This window comes from Quercus suber, unplaced genomic scaffold, assembly GCF_002906115.3.
Source record: "Quercus suber isolate HL8 unplaced genomic scaffold, Cork oak 2.0 scaffold_627, whole genome shotgun sequence".
In the NCBI taxonomy this organism is placed as follows: Eukaryota; Viridiplantae; Streptophyta; class Magnoliopsida; order Fagales; family Fagaceae; genus Quercus; species Quercus suber.
Window position 1 is genome coordinate 362,229 of NW_027070069.1, and position 18,347 is coordinate 380,575.

Here is an 18,347-nt window from a genome sequence, read left to right on the forward strand (position 1 = left end):
AGCATACAGAGAAGCTGAACCGTCATGCTAATTGTAGCACTATAGGACAAAAAGTATAGACTGGCCATTCAATTAGCTCACGTCTTGAACTCACAACTCAGTCAAGTTGCAAGGCTAAGCCGCCAGCCAACTCTGTTTTCGAAAAACTGACTCTTCGCATTCCTTTCTCACCTTAGTATAAATACCCTTATACTCACAAAATGTAGAGAGCTTCCAGAGAGAATTTTGAGAGAGAAACCCTTGAGAAAAATAAGATTGACTCATCCACAATCTTTGCATAGAGACTCTTTAAATTCCTCTACACTCACCCTCTCCATTGTTACATTCTTGAGAGGTTTTTGGCCAAATCCTTTTCCCACCATACCCAGATCTGTGAGAAGGTTTTTTGGTGCTTTAGGAAGCAGTTAGGAAGGGGAAAATGGTTATTGGTTGATGCTACGGGCTATAGCGAAATCCGGTAAGCTAGAAAAGACAAAGGTTTAGCGTAACCTCGTTGGAGCAAGAAGCTTGGAGGGCTTATGTTCATGTTCCGCACATTTATTGTTTGATAATAAACTTAAATTGGTAATTTATAATTTTGGGTCTAAACGTTCATAGTGTTTTACACGCTATTTGAACATTCAGGTGCGACGGTCATTAAGGTGGAGTAGTTTCCTTCTCCATCACAACTTTCTTCCGAATCTGAATTGGAGCTGTCTGAGTCACTAAGGGTAGTAGCAAAGACTTTACCCTTTGCCTTTAAATAAGTGGGGCATTCTTTCTTCACATGGCCATGCCCTTTGCACTTATAGCACGTGATTGCTTAAGATGGAGAAGAATCTTTGGAATCTTTCTTCTTGAAATCTTTCTTGTCCTTCTTGAAATTTGAGAACTTCCCCTTCTCAAAAGACTTCCCATCCTTTTTAAATTTTAAGAACTTGTGAAAGTTCTTTGCAAGGTACGCCACCTCCTTTCAACCTCATCCTGATTCGAGGAGTCTTGAGCTTCAACTCTCTCATTGATTGTCTTAAGAGCAAGAGATTTGCTCTTCCTTTGTGATGGTAGAGATAGCTCATAAGTTTGAAGAGAACCGATGAGTTCTTGAATCTTTATCTCATCAAGGTCTTCGCTCTCTTCGATGGCAGTGACCTTGGCACGGAAGCTCTCCAGCAATGATCATAGGATCTTCCTAACAATCTTGGAGTCCTTTGTCTTTTCCTCCAAGTTGAATTTTCCAATCACCACTTCATTCAACTTCCCATAGAAGGAGTCAAATGATTCATCTTTACTCATCTTTAATTCTTCGAAACGAGTGGTGAGCATTTGTAGCTTGGTGTCTTTCACCTTCTTGGTGCCTTCGTATGTGGTCTCCAAAATTTCCCGTGCCTCCTTGGCGATTGTCACATGTGAAATCTTGTGAAATTCATCGGGTGAGACACCACAAAATATAGCATTCAAAGCTTTACTATTAGCATTGGCTGCTGCAATGGCTACCTTATCCCATGTAGATTTGGCAACCTCTGACCTAGTCCAAACATTCTCAACCGCATCCCATATGCTCTCATCAATAGAGCATAAGAATGCACATATGCACTTTCGAAAAGGTGTAATTGCTCCCATCAAAGAAGGGAGGTGCATTTAGGGATTGAGACCTATCCATCGTAAGGTCAAGGATCACACTTAGGATGTACAAATCCAACAAAGCGTACCCGCTTTGATATCAATTGAAAGTTCACTTGGTGTGTAAAACACTAGTGAATGTTTAGACCCCAATTTCAATATAACCAACACAAGCTTATACCCAAACAATATATTTACGGAATGATAAGTACAAGCTATACCCAAATTAACAATATACTCTAAACTATAATTAATCACATCTATAGTATCAATTAAAAGGCAAGTGTAAGGGTTAGAGAGATGCAAATACAAAGGTAATACCGGCACGTGTTATCGAAGAGGAAACCAAAGAAGTTGGCAAAAAACCTCTCCGCCACCCTCCAAGCGGTAAAATGATCCACTAGAAAATCAATTGGGATACATGAATAGCAATAGACCCTCCAAGCCTAATTCACCCGATGCACCTAAACCCTCCAAACATCTTGCTCCAACAAGGTTAAGCCTAACCGTGTCTTCTTTAACTTTTCAGATCCCACAATAAGCCCATTGCATCAACCAAATGAATTGGTCCTCTTTAAACTACTTCCCAAGCACCAAATAACCTTCTCACTGATATGGGTATGGTGAAGTCAAGATTTGGCTAAGTCTCATCTCAAGGGTATAACAATGGAAAGGGTGAGAATAGAGGAATTTAGAGAATCAAATGTCTAAAATTGTGGATGAGTCAATTTTGTTTTTCTCTATGGTTTATCTCTCAAAATTCCCTCTAGAAGCTCTCTACATTTCATGGGTATAATGGTATTTATAGTAAGGTATGTGAAGAATGTGAAAAGTCATTTTTCTGCAAAACAAAGGGTTTTGGCAACTCACTCGTGACTAGGACAAGTTGCGAGTTTTAGTCGCGATATAATTGACTGGCTAGACTGTCTTTTTTGTCCTGTAATGCTCCAGCTGTCATGACCCTTCAACTTCCTGCATACTTCGCATGTGTGGCAATTTGGCGAGTCATCAATCTCAAGTCACTCGTGAGTTCCAGTCACGAGAATGCTCTTGATTGTACACACACTTGAATTCTTTACACTCTCTCACACACAACCCTTACACAATTCCCACCTAAATACAGGGTATCTAATTGCTAAATTACAAGCAAATTTGGCACAAAATAAAGCCAACACATGGTTGAATAAATTCAACCTTACAAATATGATCAACGTGATGTTGAGTATGACGTATGATGCGTGATGATTGACGTTGTGCATGATGAATATATGAATATAACGTATGTGATGGCACGCATGTATCTGATTGATGAATGTGATGGCTAGGGTTTGTGTTAGTGTGATTCTTTAATCTTATGTTGCATGCTTAGGATAGGCCCATTAGGGGACTCCTAGATAGACTTAGGCTATGGAACATAACAATGGAGGTTCGCTCATGGGCTAGGTAGTCTTCGGTGCCTAGGTTTTCTTTTATAGCTTAACTTTGGAGGCATGAAACCCTAGAAGCTTGATTGGTTGAATGGGCTAGATCTTTCTGTCAACAAGATTTTTGATCTATTGACTTTGTGGCATGAATTGGGATACTTGTTCTATCGACTATGTATCAATGGAGGATGTAACCCGAAAACTAAATTTGTAGTTTTTCTTAAAAAATCTTGAGCATGTATGCTGGATTTCAAACACTTACGGAAAAATACTTACAAGACATTTAATTTGTTCATAGTTTAACAATTTGACACTATGATTTCAACCAATGCACTTATATGTATGAATTTATTTAATTGAGAAACTTAATGTATTACCCTTAAGGAGTAGCTAAGATCCCTTACAAAAAATCCGAAACTAAGCAAGTCCATATTCTGGTTCATTATTATTATGACCGTGCACGCTGATACACCAATGAGAGAGAGAGAGGGAGAGCTTAATATCAGATAATTCAAGTTGGACTAGTCAACACGTTTTTAGGGTAAAGGTGAAGTAGAAGTTCCAATTTTGATTTGACAGGTCAACTAAAAACTCTAAGCCAGTGATTCTTGTTAGTAAAAATGGTGATTCATATCAATGTGACATCGAATATTTGGAGCAAAAATATAAGTTAGACAAAGAAATCAAAGTAGGAGTTTGGAACATCACATAATGCACGTCATACAACAGGTGAAAGCACATCTTTGGATGTTGTTCTTTCAAAGCACCAAAAGTCTTCCGGGTCAAGCTTTTGTCATTATATTCACTTTATACGTAAATTAGATGCAACCCGCTATATGTTCCAAGCCCCACGCTCACGACATTTTCAAAAGGACATCATTATTCACAAAGAAATTTATGTTTTCAAAACCAAATGCTAGGTCATTGAATCTTGAAACAGAAAAGTGTATATAGATTTATTAATTGACTGGTTCAAACCCAAACCCAAGTCAGTTCACTTATAAAGGTAACAACAACAAATTATTGAAATACTAGTCAAATTTTTTTTTTTTTTTTAAATTTAATGAAGTAACATTTTTTTTTTTCTTTTGTGGGGGTGGAGGGGGGGTGTGTAAGTGTGAAGTTTCGAGTAAACTTTCTATACCTTATTGCGTGGAGGCTAATTAGCAACTATATAGGTGTATAAATACTAATTCAGCAATCACAATAAATTAGGTTAACAATTGTAAAAAAAAGGTTGTGTTTGTATCGGTAGGCTTATTGTTAGATGGCTTTGCTATCCTAACAATAACCTTGGACCAAAAATTATGTCTGAAATTTCATTGTGAAAGGGACTGATGAAGTGACGAGTGACGACCCATTCCATACGGTTTGATTGCGAAATTCCCCCCCGCGGGGGGGGTGGGACCTGAACTCTTTTCACACGGCTTGATATTCTAATACTTTGGTCAAAAATTAAGAAAGAAAAAAAAAATGAAACTCTACAAAATCATTGCTTTCTTGTTGACCCGAGCCACCTGGCTGTAATAGTTGTCACTACAAAGTTGGACTCATAATTTCCATGGACCATGGCCCCAAGGATTTTTCTGTAAAATCTAAAGTAGTTGCCAGCAACAGTCAACAAGACAAGTTTGTAAATCAAAGAAAAGAATAGACAGTCATTGTGTTTCTTATATATAAGCCAATACTGATATCCAATTCTATATTCCTGCATAGATAGTTAGATATACCTGTCCTACTTTGCATATCTAGCTAATATAGAAAGATGGGTGCTTGTTTTTCTTGCAGATCTTCACAACCATTCAAGAGCATAAGAGTTGTTCACTTTAATGGTTATGTGGAGGACTTTGAACATCCTGTTTCTGTTAATGAAGTCACAGCCAAGTCCCCAAAGCACTTTGTCTGCACCCCAGCTCAGCTTCTATCCAATGGCTCCAAACCACTAAAGCCTGATACTCAACTTGAACTAGGCAAAATCTATTTCTTGCTACCATTCTCAACATTACAAGCTGATGTTTCTCCTATGGACTTGGCCTCTATAGTGAGGAAGCTAACCACAGTAGCAAAAACTAGTCCTTTGTGGAGCCAACAACATGGTTCAAACCCAGCTACAAGTCCTAACCGGTTTATGGAGACAGAAAAGCCTGTGGTAGCATATGGTGCACCAAGGTCTGCTAGAGCGCGATCGTGGAGGCCTATTTTGGACACCATTAGAGAGAGGTCATTCAATCGTAGAAGCGAATCAGATTTGCAAGAAATGCATTCTGAGACAGTGAAATAGCTTGAATTTGACGTAGGTTGTGCTCTTGTACAAAAAACAAAAATATTAAGATTAAAAGAATAGAATCACTAAGAACATCATATTGTGTTAGTATGTATGTCATTTAGCTCGATAAGAAATGAAATAGCTAGCATTCGAGGTAGGTTGTGCTCTATTCTATTCCCATGTAATGGAATATTTTTGGGAAATCTTCAATTTCATATTTTTGAGTGCTTAGATCATATTTGACATTCTTTAAGCATACGAGATTTTCACCGACTTAAAGTTATTCACAGAAGAGAAACAGGAATAACATTACTTGGGGGAGATATCTTTCTTCTAATGGATCTCTCACCTGGGTTGTCTTTAAATGTTTTATAACGTTAGCAAAGGTCTGATTGTATTGCAATTGCAGCTATATGGATGTTTGTCCAAACCCAGGCTAAAATTAGATTTGGGTTCGTTGCTAAATCAGTGATTATTTCAATATCAGTATTTACGGTGTGGCTTGTTGTATAAAGTAGGTCATAGTTTTCTAAAGATAGAAATGGCTGATACATATATATATATATATATATAGATGCTACGTCTACAATATTTTTACAACAAATCACACGTGATTAGTTGTTATTGGTTCAAATTTGAAACTAACACTAAGATTACTTTTTTGCCCCAACAATAATAACCAGTAACAACCTGCCACTTAGGATTTGTTATAAAAATGTTGTAGACGTATCATTCCTCATATATATATATATATTTGAATGAGTGAGTTAATGTATTTCAATTACAACAGGCCTGATTCTGATAACTGCAAAGAATTCATTAGCCGCACTTCAACTAAATTGATCAAAGCTTAAGAAGAAGATCTGTGTAGTCACACTTCACAGTGATGGCAAGGAAAATCAACAAAGGAAAGTAAAATGCTTTCTCAGGAATTTCAACACGCAGCAATAGTATCTGGTGGATTTATGTACCCCCTAATAAGTAGGAACTTCTAATCTAAACATATAAACATAGGTGACAGTTGTTTACAGTTGGGCTGGTCCAGCTACAAACAAATTTGACAAATTCATAATCCCTAGAATAGTTTGCAGGAAACTGATTTACTATGATCTATACAATCAAAGAGGCAAAAATATGGGTGCTGGCGGGACCCACTTTTGAATTGGTATGAGAAACAGTAAAGTGATTAGGAACTCAAAATTCCCCACTTGGCTGTCTCTCTCAACAGCTCCCTCTGTTTTTCCTTAACAGCTTTCTTTGCTTCTTTTGCTTTCTCCTAGTTTTTGCTCATGATGCCTCGGCTCACTTCACTCCACACGAGCTAATTCACTTGGCCATATTTCCTATTGTAAAACAGAAACTCTACTCTTACTGTGAAACAAGAACTTAAAAACAAAATTAAGAAGCAAGGGGAAAGAGATATAGGTGAAGATTACAGGTGAATTACCATAGGATCCTTGACAATAGGAGCTCTCAGCCCTGTAATGACTTCTTTCGCATTGTATATCACTGTAAATTTTCCAGTAATAATGTCCTTCATCCTCACAGTTCTGCATTAGGAAATTAGACAAGTAATGTTTTATTATTAAGTAACATAGGTGCTGTTAAAATATCAAACATATACAATGATATCAAAGACTAGGCCCCGTGCAATCAAAAGCAGCTTGTTGACATTAGAAGAGAAATCATATTAATTCTATAAGAAATTTGTTGATGAATATTAAAGTAGAAATAAATATGAATAACTTTCCCATCAAAGACAGAGTAACTGTGAACCTGCAAATCAAGTTGACAAAGATCTTTCATATCCAACCAAAAAATATTAGAGAAGAGAAAAGCATTCCATAATAAGGTTGCTAACAGCAACTAATTTGTTTATGACAATGTGAACAAATAAAATTTAAAAATTAAAAAAAAAATTAAAAGAAAGAGAGAGAGAGAGAGAGAGAGAGATCTTTTGGAAAGATACTAAAATGTATGTACCTATCCCATTGACCATCAATCTCATAGAGTCTTCATTGAAGACGACTCAAAAACCTTCCCTTTAATAGACCGTTGATTCCCCCTACACCCTAGAAAAGCGTTGTTTCTGTAACGTAATTCAGCTTCAAGGCCACTTTCTTGACATTGGATTCTGACATTGCCAACCAATCAAATGCAGGAACAGGAAGAATTCTGATAAAGAGCTTTGTAGAGTTCATTACATAAGTTTCTCCATGCATTGATGCGCCTCAGCTTCCACAGAAGTACCTAGATTGATTTTTCGAAAAAAAAAATTATAGACTAAAACCGAGTAAGAGTTTAAGCAATTAGAGTACTAGTCTCAAAGCATGCACTCACGTATGCTTCAAAACTTAAGATTTTTTAAGATTACCAAACGACTCTCTTTTCATCTTGTATGCTTCAAAACTTAAAGACCTTCAATCGTAGGTTTCGCTGCCCATAGATAGTCTAACCTTATTCTTCCCCATCCAACAATAAAGAAAAGAGCAAGGAGTAGTCCCTGTGGAAAAACCAGCCAGCAAAGGATAGGGCTAAGGATCTGGGGTTTTCATTGACCAGTGATCAGGAAGCAGTCAAAGTCAGGTCAGACCGAGCTGGTTGAGCAACAGGAGGAGAATCGGTCTAATCTCAGGTAAACCCACAGTCGAAGTCATAAGAAAAATACCAGTTGGACTAGGAGCACCCGCTGGTAAAGCCATTGGCTAACGCTCATCTTCTTTCTTTAATTCCATCCTGAAAGTAAGTCAAAGTCTTTGGCACTTGACCTTGACCATGCTTCCTCGGAAAAAGAGAAAGAATTGGTTGAGCAAGCTTGTCTTTGCTTCTTATCCATGATCAGTTTTTCCCTTCATTCTGAGTCAAAGGGATTGGAGATTTCCCTTAATCGCCTCTTAGTTCCTGCAGGTAGGCTGCTCGCCCGTGCTTCATGCTGCATTTCCTAGGTGGAGAGATTCCCCTGGTTCTTCTTTCTCATGAGCTAGGTTTAATAGATCAGTTCCCTGCACTGGGCGTTGTTGAGATAAAGGGTCCACAAACCTCTATCTATTAAGAAAAGGTAGTAATGAAGTTCTCGTCCTGCCTTCAAAGCAAGAAGACGAAACTGCTGCCTCAAAGGTTCTTTTATTTTTTTGAGAAAAAGTTAATAATTTGCATCTATTATAATTTGAGATTATTACATTTTTAATCACAAAAATACTAGGGGTGTGATAAGTGTTATGCATTTGTACCAAATATTAAAATTATTAACTTTTCTCAACGCATAACACTCATCACACTCCTAGGTATTTTTGTGATTGAAAAATGTAATAATCCCAAATTTTAATAAATACAAATTATTAACTTTTTCAAAAAAAAAAAAATAGAAGAGCCTTTGAGCACGTGCGTAAGCGCATGCTCAGAGGCTAGTTTTTTTCTCATGGATGATGGAAACCACATTGTTAGCATCTACTATTAATCATTAATTAATCCTTTAATTAAAAAAAAAGTATTTTCTCCTAAAAAAAAATTGCAGTGAAAGGCACAACGAAAGACAATATTAAATTTCATATGAAAGAGATGAGATTTAGAAAAATAAAGCTAAATTGTAACAGTTTCAAATAATTGAAAATCTTAGTGTTACAAAAATTGATAAATATAGGCATATATAGGTAGGGTATGTACAAAAAATGGTCTTTAACAACCACTAGTAGATTGACTACCACTTCGTTGACCCTTCATCAAATGTGCCTATTATGCAATTTTACAAAAAAAATTATGTCACCCTTAAAAAAAAGACAAAAAAAAAAAATAGTAAGGTTTAAATATAAGAAAAACAACAGACATCAAGAAGAAAAAGAATAGGAGGAAGAGAGAGCACCACTTAGAACACATTTAAAGACTGTAAAATAATTAGTCAAACTTGATAACCACTAAAAAAAAAAAAAAAGACAAAAATATGTTATTCCCACTCTTCGAAAAATAATTTGCACCAAAGTGAAACAATTAGAAAAAATATTAAACACTCATCAAACCGACCAAATAAAATAAAAATATTAAAAAATATAAGAAAAGATAAGATAATGATATTGAAAGAATAATGATAACAAAGTAAGGAAAGCAAATATAAACCAAATACATGAAAACAAATACTGAAGGGCAACTCATAAAAATAAAAGCAAACCTAATTTGCTGTAGGTTCCCTCTTTGCAGCAAAGAAAAGCAAATGTAATATGTAAACTTTTAGGAATGATGAAGAAAAGATAAAGAAGGAAAGGCATAATGACATATTAGAAGACTGTTGATTTTTTTTTTTTTAAATAAAATAACTAAAATAGAAAAAAGCAATATATATTCACGGAAAATAGTTTTTAGAATGAAAAAGTGTTACCTTCGAATCCTTCATTAAATCAACAGGAAACTATTACATTAACAATAATACAAAAATAATAATTAATATTTGCTCTATATACATTGTTCCACACCATTAATTGCACATACAAATTGTTAATTTCATGTGATTGAAAAGAAAAACAAAAAGCACTCAAAATCTACAATCATACAATTTCCTTTGTTTCCTAACTTTTCTCAACAACCAAACAAAGATTAAACACATGAAAATTAACTATTTAAGAAAAAAACAATAAAAAGAAAAATGACTGAAAATGTAAAATTCTACACTTCTCCTACTTTTTCTCAACAACCAAACAGAATAACATATGTAATAACAACTGGAAAAAAGCTTTATAGGGTTTTTAATTTATGATGAAACTTAAAACGGCGTCGCTAACAGAAAGTAAAATTGATTTTTTTTTTTTTTAAACAAAAACTTGAAATGGGTTTTTACTTTTAGTTTTCACGGTTGCCCTATTTGGTTGCTGAGAAAGAAAGTAGAAAACCAATTGTAACACCCGTCTCACTTCAATTTAATTTAATTGTTTCTAGAATGGAGTTGATGAATTATTTAATATATTTTAGAAGTGATATTATTTTATATTATAATATTCTACACACACACACACACACACACAAAAAAGAAGAGGGGTTACATGAATGGTTATTTACTTATTTTTGTGGATTATTCTTTTTTTTTTTTTTTTTTTTTACTTATAGTCTCCTTATCAATTAAGGAAAAGGATAAGAGATATAAACCTATTTGGATTAGGAGTTTAAGTGTTATTGGAATTTTTTAGAGTCCTAACCTATCTAAACAACCTTAATGTGAGTTTAAGTGGGAATTAAAGTCTTGAAAGCTTATTTAAGTTTTATAGGTTTCTTAAGTGCTAAAGAGATAAGTTTTAGTAGGTTTTAATTTCCAACCAAGGTAGGAAATAGATTTAATGTGTAAAGCATTTTTTTTTTTAAGTAAACAATAATACTTATTAGAACGCGTGCGAAAATAATAATAGTGTTTTAACGTGTAAAGCTGAAAAGTAAGTTAGGGCTTCCTACGTAAAAGGCAGAGAGAGAAACTGTGAGATTACAAAGAAAAAAAAATCTGCATCCGTGTGTTCAAGGATGCCTCTCTCACAAAGATCTATGGGAATAATCTATAAAGCTAGTGTAGTATATTAGTCCTGCATGAACTTTTCCAAACAAACTCATGCCTTAAGCTTTTAGCTGATTTGTTGCTAGGATTTACGCAGATTGGTAGTGGTGCTAGCTTCATAACTTTTGTAATCTATACAAATGTTTCAAGTTTCTAAATTATTATCAATGCATGATACAGGTGTTAGGATTAGTGCCCTTAAATCATATTGTATGATGCTATGTATGATATTAAGTTTGACATTTTGTATGACTTAATATTATGTTTAATAAATTTGTTTTATTATTATCTGAAATAATGGTAACATGAATATTCGGACATTATCACATAGTCCATGAGATGCATAATATGTGATTTATGTGAAGAGTCACAGAAGATATAAATCACAAGTTCTTTGTAAACTCAGAATTATAGTTCGTAGTCGGTGATGAAATTAGGCATTTCATCTGCGAAGACTATAACATATCAATCATGATGATTTGTCTTGATCATAGAAGTGGTGACTTCTGGTTGATGTGTTAATATGTTTTAAGAGTTAAGACATATTGAACTGGACCGCTGTGAGATTTATTATTCTCCTAAAGACTGTTAAATGAATAATAAATCTCACGACTTACATTTGCATGAACTCTTAATCCTTAGAGAATAATGGACATGATCATAAGGTGTAGGTTGCTTTGATATATCAGGAGTGAGATCTAAAGTAATGGTCAAAACCTCAGTATATTGGGTAGCCACATTTAGTGTTGATGGAACATATATTCTCAAGATGGAATTCATAGTCTCTTGACGGAGATATAAAGTATTCCCTTGAGATAAGTTTAATGAGTTTGTTATTCAGAGAGTTAGGCCTAACCACTTTAGTAAGACTAAAGTATATATTTATGGAATTGGATTTCATAAATATATAATGAATAACATTAAAGGATTAAACCGGGTACTCAAGGATTAAGATGTAGTAATTTACAAAGTGGCAGTCTACATTAATGACTTTGTATTACTACGAATATTTTATGAAGGGGTTGCATGTATAATAAAGTCTTGGGATATAATTTATAGATAAGACCTAGAGTGCAACTATATTTATATAGTGGTATTAAATATAGTTAATGGTAACTTTGGACTTGTCAAGAGTTGACAGAAAAGCCCAAGGCCCATTGGAGCTAGTGTCTTATTGGTCACTTTTGGTCCCACTCCAAGCCACACACTTAAGCCCAATTGGTAAGGCCCAAAAGGCCGGCCCAATTAGATAAATTGGTTAGATACAAAGGGAAAAACGTACAGAAATATATGGGTGAGAAAAACATCATGAAAATGGTGTGCATGTGAGTTTTTGTCACTCACAAGTCATCCCTTTGTTACCAATTGAGAGACCACACATCTTGGGCGTTAGTGGAATTGGAGTGAAGATTAAAAGTAGTCCCAAGTGCTTCAATCTTTGTTTTGAAATTCACCGCTTCAAGGTACGATCTCTTGTTTTCAAATTCTGAAATTTACTTAGTACGTGTTATCAATATCGAATGAAGTAGATCCGTTTAAAACTTATTTTCCGCTGCACTCATCTTTATTTCCATCAAATGGTATCAGAGCGGTCTTCAATTTCGTATTGTTTAACATGTTTTGTGAGTTTTAGAATTAGAGATGATAGTTTCATATTGTTAGAAGATTATGTTTCTTAATTTTCTGCATGTTATTGAAACTATGATTTGATGAAAACTGAAATTGATGTTATGATGTTGTTTAAATTTGAATTTAAGTATGTTAAATTGATCTTTAAGACTTTAGCATCAATGAATTTCAGTTTTGACATCATTCTCTGTCCATCATGTTCGTTTGAAAGTTGTTTGTTCATGAAAACATGAAGAAAACTGCCTTAGAAAATTTCTGGAAATTTGAGTTTCGCGATTTTCGATCGATCGAAAATCACTTTCGATTGATCGAATGAGACAGTGATCAGACTTTTTAGAACGATTGATTTTCGATTGTTAGTCGATCGATCGAATTTATTTTTCGATCGATCGAGAGGCAATCGAGTATCAATCGAAAGAGTCAGATGATCAAGTTCGAATTTCTTAATTTTTTTCGATCGATCGAGGGGCACTTTCGATCGATCGAAAGAAAGAAAATTAGAATTTTTTCTAAGTGTTTTCTCATGTAAAAGGGGCAAGACAATGTGTAATTAAATTATGCATGTTTTAAAACTAAAAACCTTTCTTTTAAAACATCTAGTGGGAGAGAGATACAAGGGTTGGGTCTCACGGCCTCCATTGTCGGTTCATAGTAGTATGGAATAAATACTTTGTCTTTGCCTTGAGCTTAGCATTCCATGCGGAGAGTATTTATTTCATGGTCCTACAAGATTGAATTTCTTGGTTTATAGTGGTTTGATCAAACACCTTGTCTTAGCCTCGAGCTTTGCATTCCATGCGGAGGGTGTTTTGTATCATGGTACTACAAAATAAGCCTGTTAAGGGGATGAAATGTGGCTACACATGATTCTAGACAATGGTATACACTAGACTAAATATTATAGTATCCTCTATGCTGAGTTCTTACTATAATTATTTAGAGGCCAAATGTATAACGGCATATTATTAGTGTTTGATAAGAGTTATCATGATAGCACTAATGATGAGAATAGTTCTCAATCAATCATAGTATTTTATATTCACTCTATGCTGAGGGATATTGAATATGAGATTGGGTTGTTGTTGCATATATTATATTATGGTTTTATTAAGGTTCCATACTATATGTTTATATGCTAAATAGATAATGTCCAATTTATTGATTATATTCATGTTTATTGTTTTCAGATTTAGAACATGGCATCATTTAGCCCACTTGTAACTATTCTTAATCAAAACAAACTGACTGGATCCAACTATGTTGACTGGAAAAGAAATTTGGACATTGTTCTTACTGCTGAAGAGCATAAGTATGTTCTTACTAAACCATGTCCTAGCTTTCCTTCATTAGATGCTCCTTCTGAGGAAAAACAACGATATGATCGTTGGCAGAAATCTAATGAGATGGCCAAGTGCTACATCCTAGCATCTATCTCAAATGTTCTACAGCATCAAATGCAGGATGTAGAACTAGCTTCAGACATCATGCTAAGTCTGAAGGAGATGTTTGGTGAGCAAGGCCGTTCTGCAAGGCAAGAGACCATGAGGCAAATTTATAATACCAAAATGGCTGAAGGTACTTCAGTGAGGGAGCATTGTCTTACAATGATCTCTAATCTGAATACATTGGAAGTTTTAGGTGCCGATATTGATGGAGAATCCCAAGTGGATATGATACTCCAGTCGCTACCAGAATCATTCAAGGAATTCAAACTTAACTATAATATGAACAAAAAGATTTATACCTTGTCTGAATTAATGAATGAATTGGTAGCGGCAGAAGGCATTCTTGGTACTTCCCATGTTGAAGCCAATGTTGGTGAAGCTTCTACTTCTCAACCTAAGTCGAAAGGCAAGGGTAAGAAGAAGAAGAAGAAGGACTTCACCAAGCAAGAGGGTAAACAAATTGCCTTAGGGGTTGCTGATAAAGGAAAGAAGATCAAAGGAAAGTGTTTCCATTGTGGTGAGAAAGGACATTGGAAGAGAAATTGTCCAATATTTAAGGCTGCCAAGAACAAAGGTATGATTAATACATTCCTTCTTGAAATATGTTTGGTACAGAATCCCACGGATTCCTGGTGTGTGGATTCAGGTTGTACTAATCATATCTGCAATTCCTTGCAGGGGTTCCAGGAGACCAGAAAGCTTAAAGAAGGGGAGTTGTTTCTTACTTTGGCTGATGGGAGCAAAATTCCAGTTGTAGCTGTTGGTGTTTGTAATTTATGTTTTGAATCTAGAGTTCTAATATTAGAAGACTGTTTGTATGTACCTAATGTTCGTAGGAATTTAATTTCAGCTACTTACTTAGGTAAAAATGGATATTGTGTTATCCTGAAAGACAATGTTGTAATAAAGAAGGATAAAGTGTTTATCTGTTCTGGCAATATTGTGGATGGTCTTTATATTTTAACTCCTGATAAGCATGAATTATATAATTCTGAATTAGATAATGACTCTCATGTAAAATCATTAAAGAGAAAATTTCCTTCTACTAGTGATGCATATCTTTGGCACTTGCGTTTAGGTCATATTAATTCAAATAGGATTCAAAGACTGATCAAAGATGGACTCTTAGAGCCCATGGACTTTGATGAATTTCCTGTTTGTGAATCTTGTTTGGAAGGTAAAATGACCAAACGACCTTTTAATGCAAAAGGTAGAAGAGCCCAAGATTTGCTAGAGCTAGTGCATTCTGATGTTTGTGGTCCTATGTCAATCCAAGCAAGAGGTGGCTATGAGTATTTCATTACTTTCACTGATGATTACTCAAGATATGGTTATGTGTACCTAATGAAACGGAAGTCTGAAACCTTTGAAAAGTTCAAAGAGTTTAGGGCTGAAGTTGAGAATCAATTAGGTAAACGCATAAAGGCCATTCGATCTGATCGTGGTGGCGAATACCTTCTTGGGGATTTTAAGGATTACTTAACTAAGAATGGGATTGTATCCCAATTGACTGCACCTGGAACTCCACAACAAAATGGTGTAGCAGAAAGAAGGAATAGGACTCTTTTAGATATGGTTAGGTCCATGATGAGTTATTCAACTCTACCTATTTCTTTTTGGGGATATGCCTTAAACACAGCAATGTATCTTCTGAATTTAGTACCTTCGAAGTCTGTTCCTAAAACACCTGTGGAGTTGTGGAATGGGCGTAAGCCTAGTATGAGACATCTCCATATTTGGGGTTGTCCTGCACATGTGTTAAAAGGAAAGTCTGACAAGTTACAGTCTAAAACAGAAGTGGTTTTCTTTGTTGGGTATCCAAAAGGAACTGTTGGAGGTTTATTCTATAGTCATAAAGATAATAAAGTGTTTGTTAGCACAAATGCCAAATTCTTGGAAAATGACTATATGAATAATTTTACTCCTAGAAGTAGAGTTGTGTTGACTGAAATGAATGAATCTGTAAATGAACAACCAATAGATGAAACTAGGGATGATGTGGCTGTATTAGATACACCACAAGATACTACTCATGACATGTCTAGTACTCAGGTGCCTCGTCGTAGTGGGAGAATTGTTCGGCCTCCTATAAGATTCATAGGTTTGGGAGAAACTTATGAAGCTATCTCAGAAGAGGTTGAATCGGATCCCTACACATATGATGAAGCTATAAATGATATAGATGCACATCATTGGGTCCAAGCTATGAAATCTGAATTAGATTCCATGTATTCCAATCAAGTTTGGGATCTTGTAAAGGCGCCTAACGGCATTAAACCTGTTGGTTGCAAATGGGTTTACAAGAGGAAGAAAGGGATAGATGGAAAGGTTGAAACCTTTAAAGCAAGGCTAGTGGCGAAAGGGTATACACAAAAAGAAGGTATTGATTATGATGAAACCTTTTCTCCAGTAGCAATGCTTAAATCTATCAGAATTCTCTTATCCATTGCTGCTCATTTTGATTATGAGATTTGGCAAATGGATGTCAAGACTGCATTTCTTAATGGCAATCTTGAAGAGGAAATCTATATGATGCAACCGGAAGGTTTCATAGCAAAGAACCAAGAGCATATGGTATGCAAGTTGCAAAGGTCCATTTATGGACTTAAGCAAGCATCTAGGTCATGGAACATCAGATTTGATCAAGCAATCAAGACATTTGGTTTTGAACAAAATCTTGATGAACCATGTGTGTACAAAAGACATCAAGATAAAGTAGTAATGTTCCTAGTGCTTTATGTTGATGATATTCTACTCATTGGAAATGATGTAGGGGTAATGTCATCAGTAAAGGTTTGGTTGTCAAGCCAATTTGATATGAAGGACTTAGGTGAGGCTAACTTTATTCTAGGGATCAAGCTTTTGCGAGATCGTAAGAATAAGATGTTAGGATTATCACAAGCTGGATATATAGATAAGGTTCTAGAACGGTTTAGCATGCAAAACTCCAAGAAAGGATTGCTTCCTTTCAGACATGGAGTTCCTCTGTCTGATGACCAAAGGCCTAAGACTCAAGAAGAAGAAGATATGATGAGACAAGTTCCTTATGCTTCTGCAGTAGGAAGTCTCATGTATGCCATGCTTTGTACTAGACCAGATATCTGCTATTCAGTTGGCATGGTCAGCCGATATCAATCAAATCCAGGACCAAAACATTGGCAAGCTGTAAAGCATATTCTCAAGTATCTACGGAGAACGAGAGATTATATGCTTGTTTACCAAAGTGAGGATTTGATACCTATTGGCTATACAGATTCAGATTTTCAATCGGATCTAGATTTCAGAAAATCCACTTCAGGATGTGTTTTCACCTTGGGAGGTGGAGCCATTAGTTGGCGGAGTATTAAGCAATCTTGTATTGCAGACTCCACCATGGAGGCAGAATATGTTGCTGCTTGTGAAGCAGCAAAGGAAGCTGTATGGCTCAAGAAGTTCCTTTCTGACCTTGGTGTAATAAGAATGGAGCAAGTTCCAATCACATTGTTTTGTGATAACAGTGGAGCAGTTGCACAATCTAAAGATCCAAGGAATCACAAGAAAGGAAAGCACATTGAGAGGAAGTACCATATCATTCGAGATATTGTTGCTCGTGGAGATGTGGTGGTAGCAAAGATTGAAAGTGCAAACAATCTGGCAGATCCATTTACTAAAGCTTTGCCTCAAAGGATTTTTGAGTCGCATTTGGAAAGAATGGGAGTTAGATTAGTGCACAATAGTCTTTAGGGCAAGTGGGAGATTGTTAGGATTGGTGCCCTTAAATCCTATTGTAAGATGCTATGTATAATATTAAGTGTGACATTGTGTTTGACATTATGTATGACTTAATATTATGTTTAATAAATTTGTTTTATTATTATCTGAAATAATGGTAACATGAATATTCAGACATTATCATATAGTCCATGAGATGCATAGTATGTGATTTATGTGAAGAGTCACAGAAGATATAAATCACAAGTTCTTTGTAAACTCAGAATTATAGTTCGTAGTCGGTGATGAAATTGGGCATTTCATCTGCGAAGACTATAACATATCAACTACGATGATTTGTCTTGATCATGGAAGTGGAGACTTCTAGTTGATGTGTTAATATGTTTTAAGAGTTAAGACATATTGAACTGGACCGCTGTGAGATTTATTATTCTCCTAAAGACTGTCAAATGAATAATAAATCTCACGACTTGTATTTGCATGAACTCTTAATCCTGAGAGAATAATGAACCTGATCATGAGGTGTAGGTTGCTTTGATATATCAGGAGTGAGATCTACAGTTATGGTCAAAACCTCAGTATGTTGGGCAGCCACATTTAGTGTTGATGGAACATGTATTCTCAAGATGGAATTCATAGTCTCTTAACGGAGATATAAAATATTCCCTTGAGATAAGTTTAATGGGTTTGTTATTCAAAGAGTTAGGCCTAACCACTTTAGTAAGACTAAAGTATATATTTATGGA

At 35.3% G+C, this 18,347-nt stretch overlaps 1 protein-coding gene across 1 annotated transcript in view; it reads right to left on the bottom strand.

Moving 5' to 3' along the window:
* LOC111993101 (oxysterol-binding protein-related protein 4C) overlaps nt 1-7,511 on the bottom strand; it is a 45,000-nt gene extending 37,489 nt beyond the window's left edge. Inside the window, 3 exon segments of the mRNA XM_065765428.1 lie at nt 7,273-7,299; nt 7,301-7,436; nt 7,439-7,511. Of these exon segments, the coding sequence (XP_065621500.1) occupies nt 7,273-7,299; nt 7,301-7,436; nt 7,439-7,511 (236 nt within the window).
* Nucleotides 7,512-18,347: the final 10,836 nt, after the last annotated feature.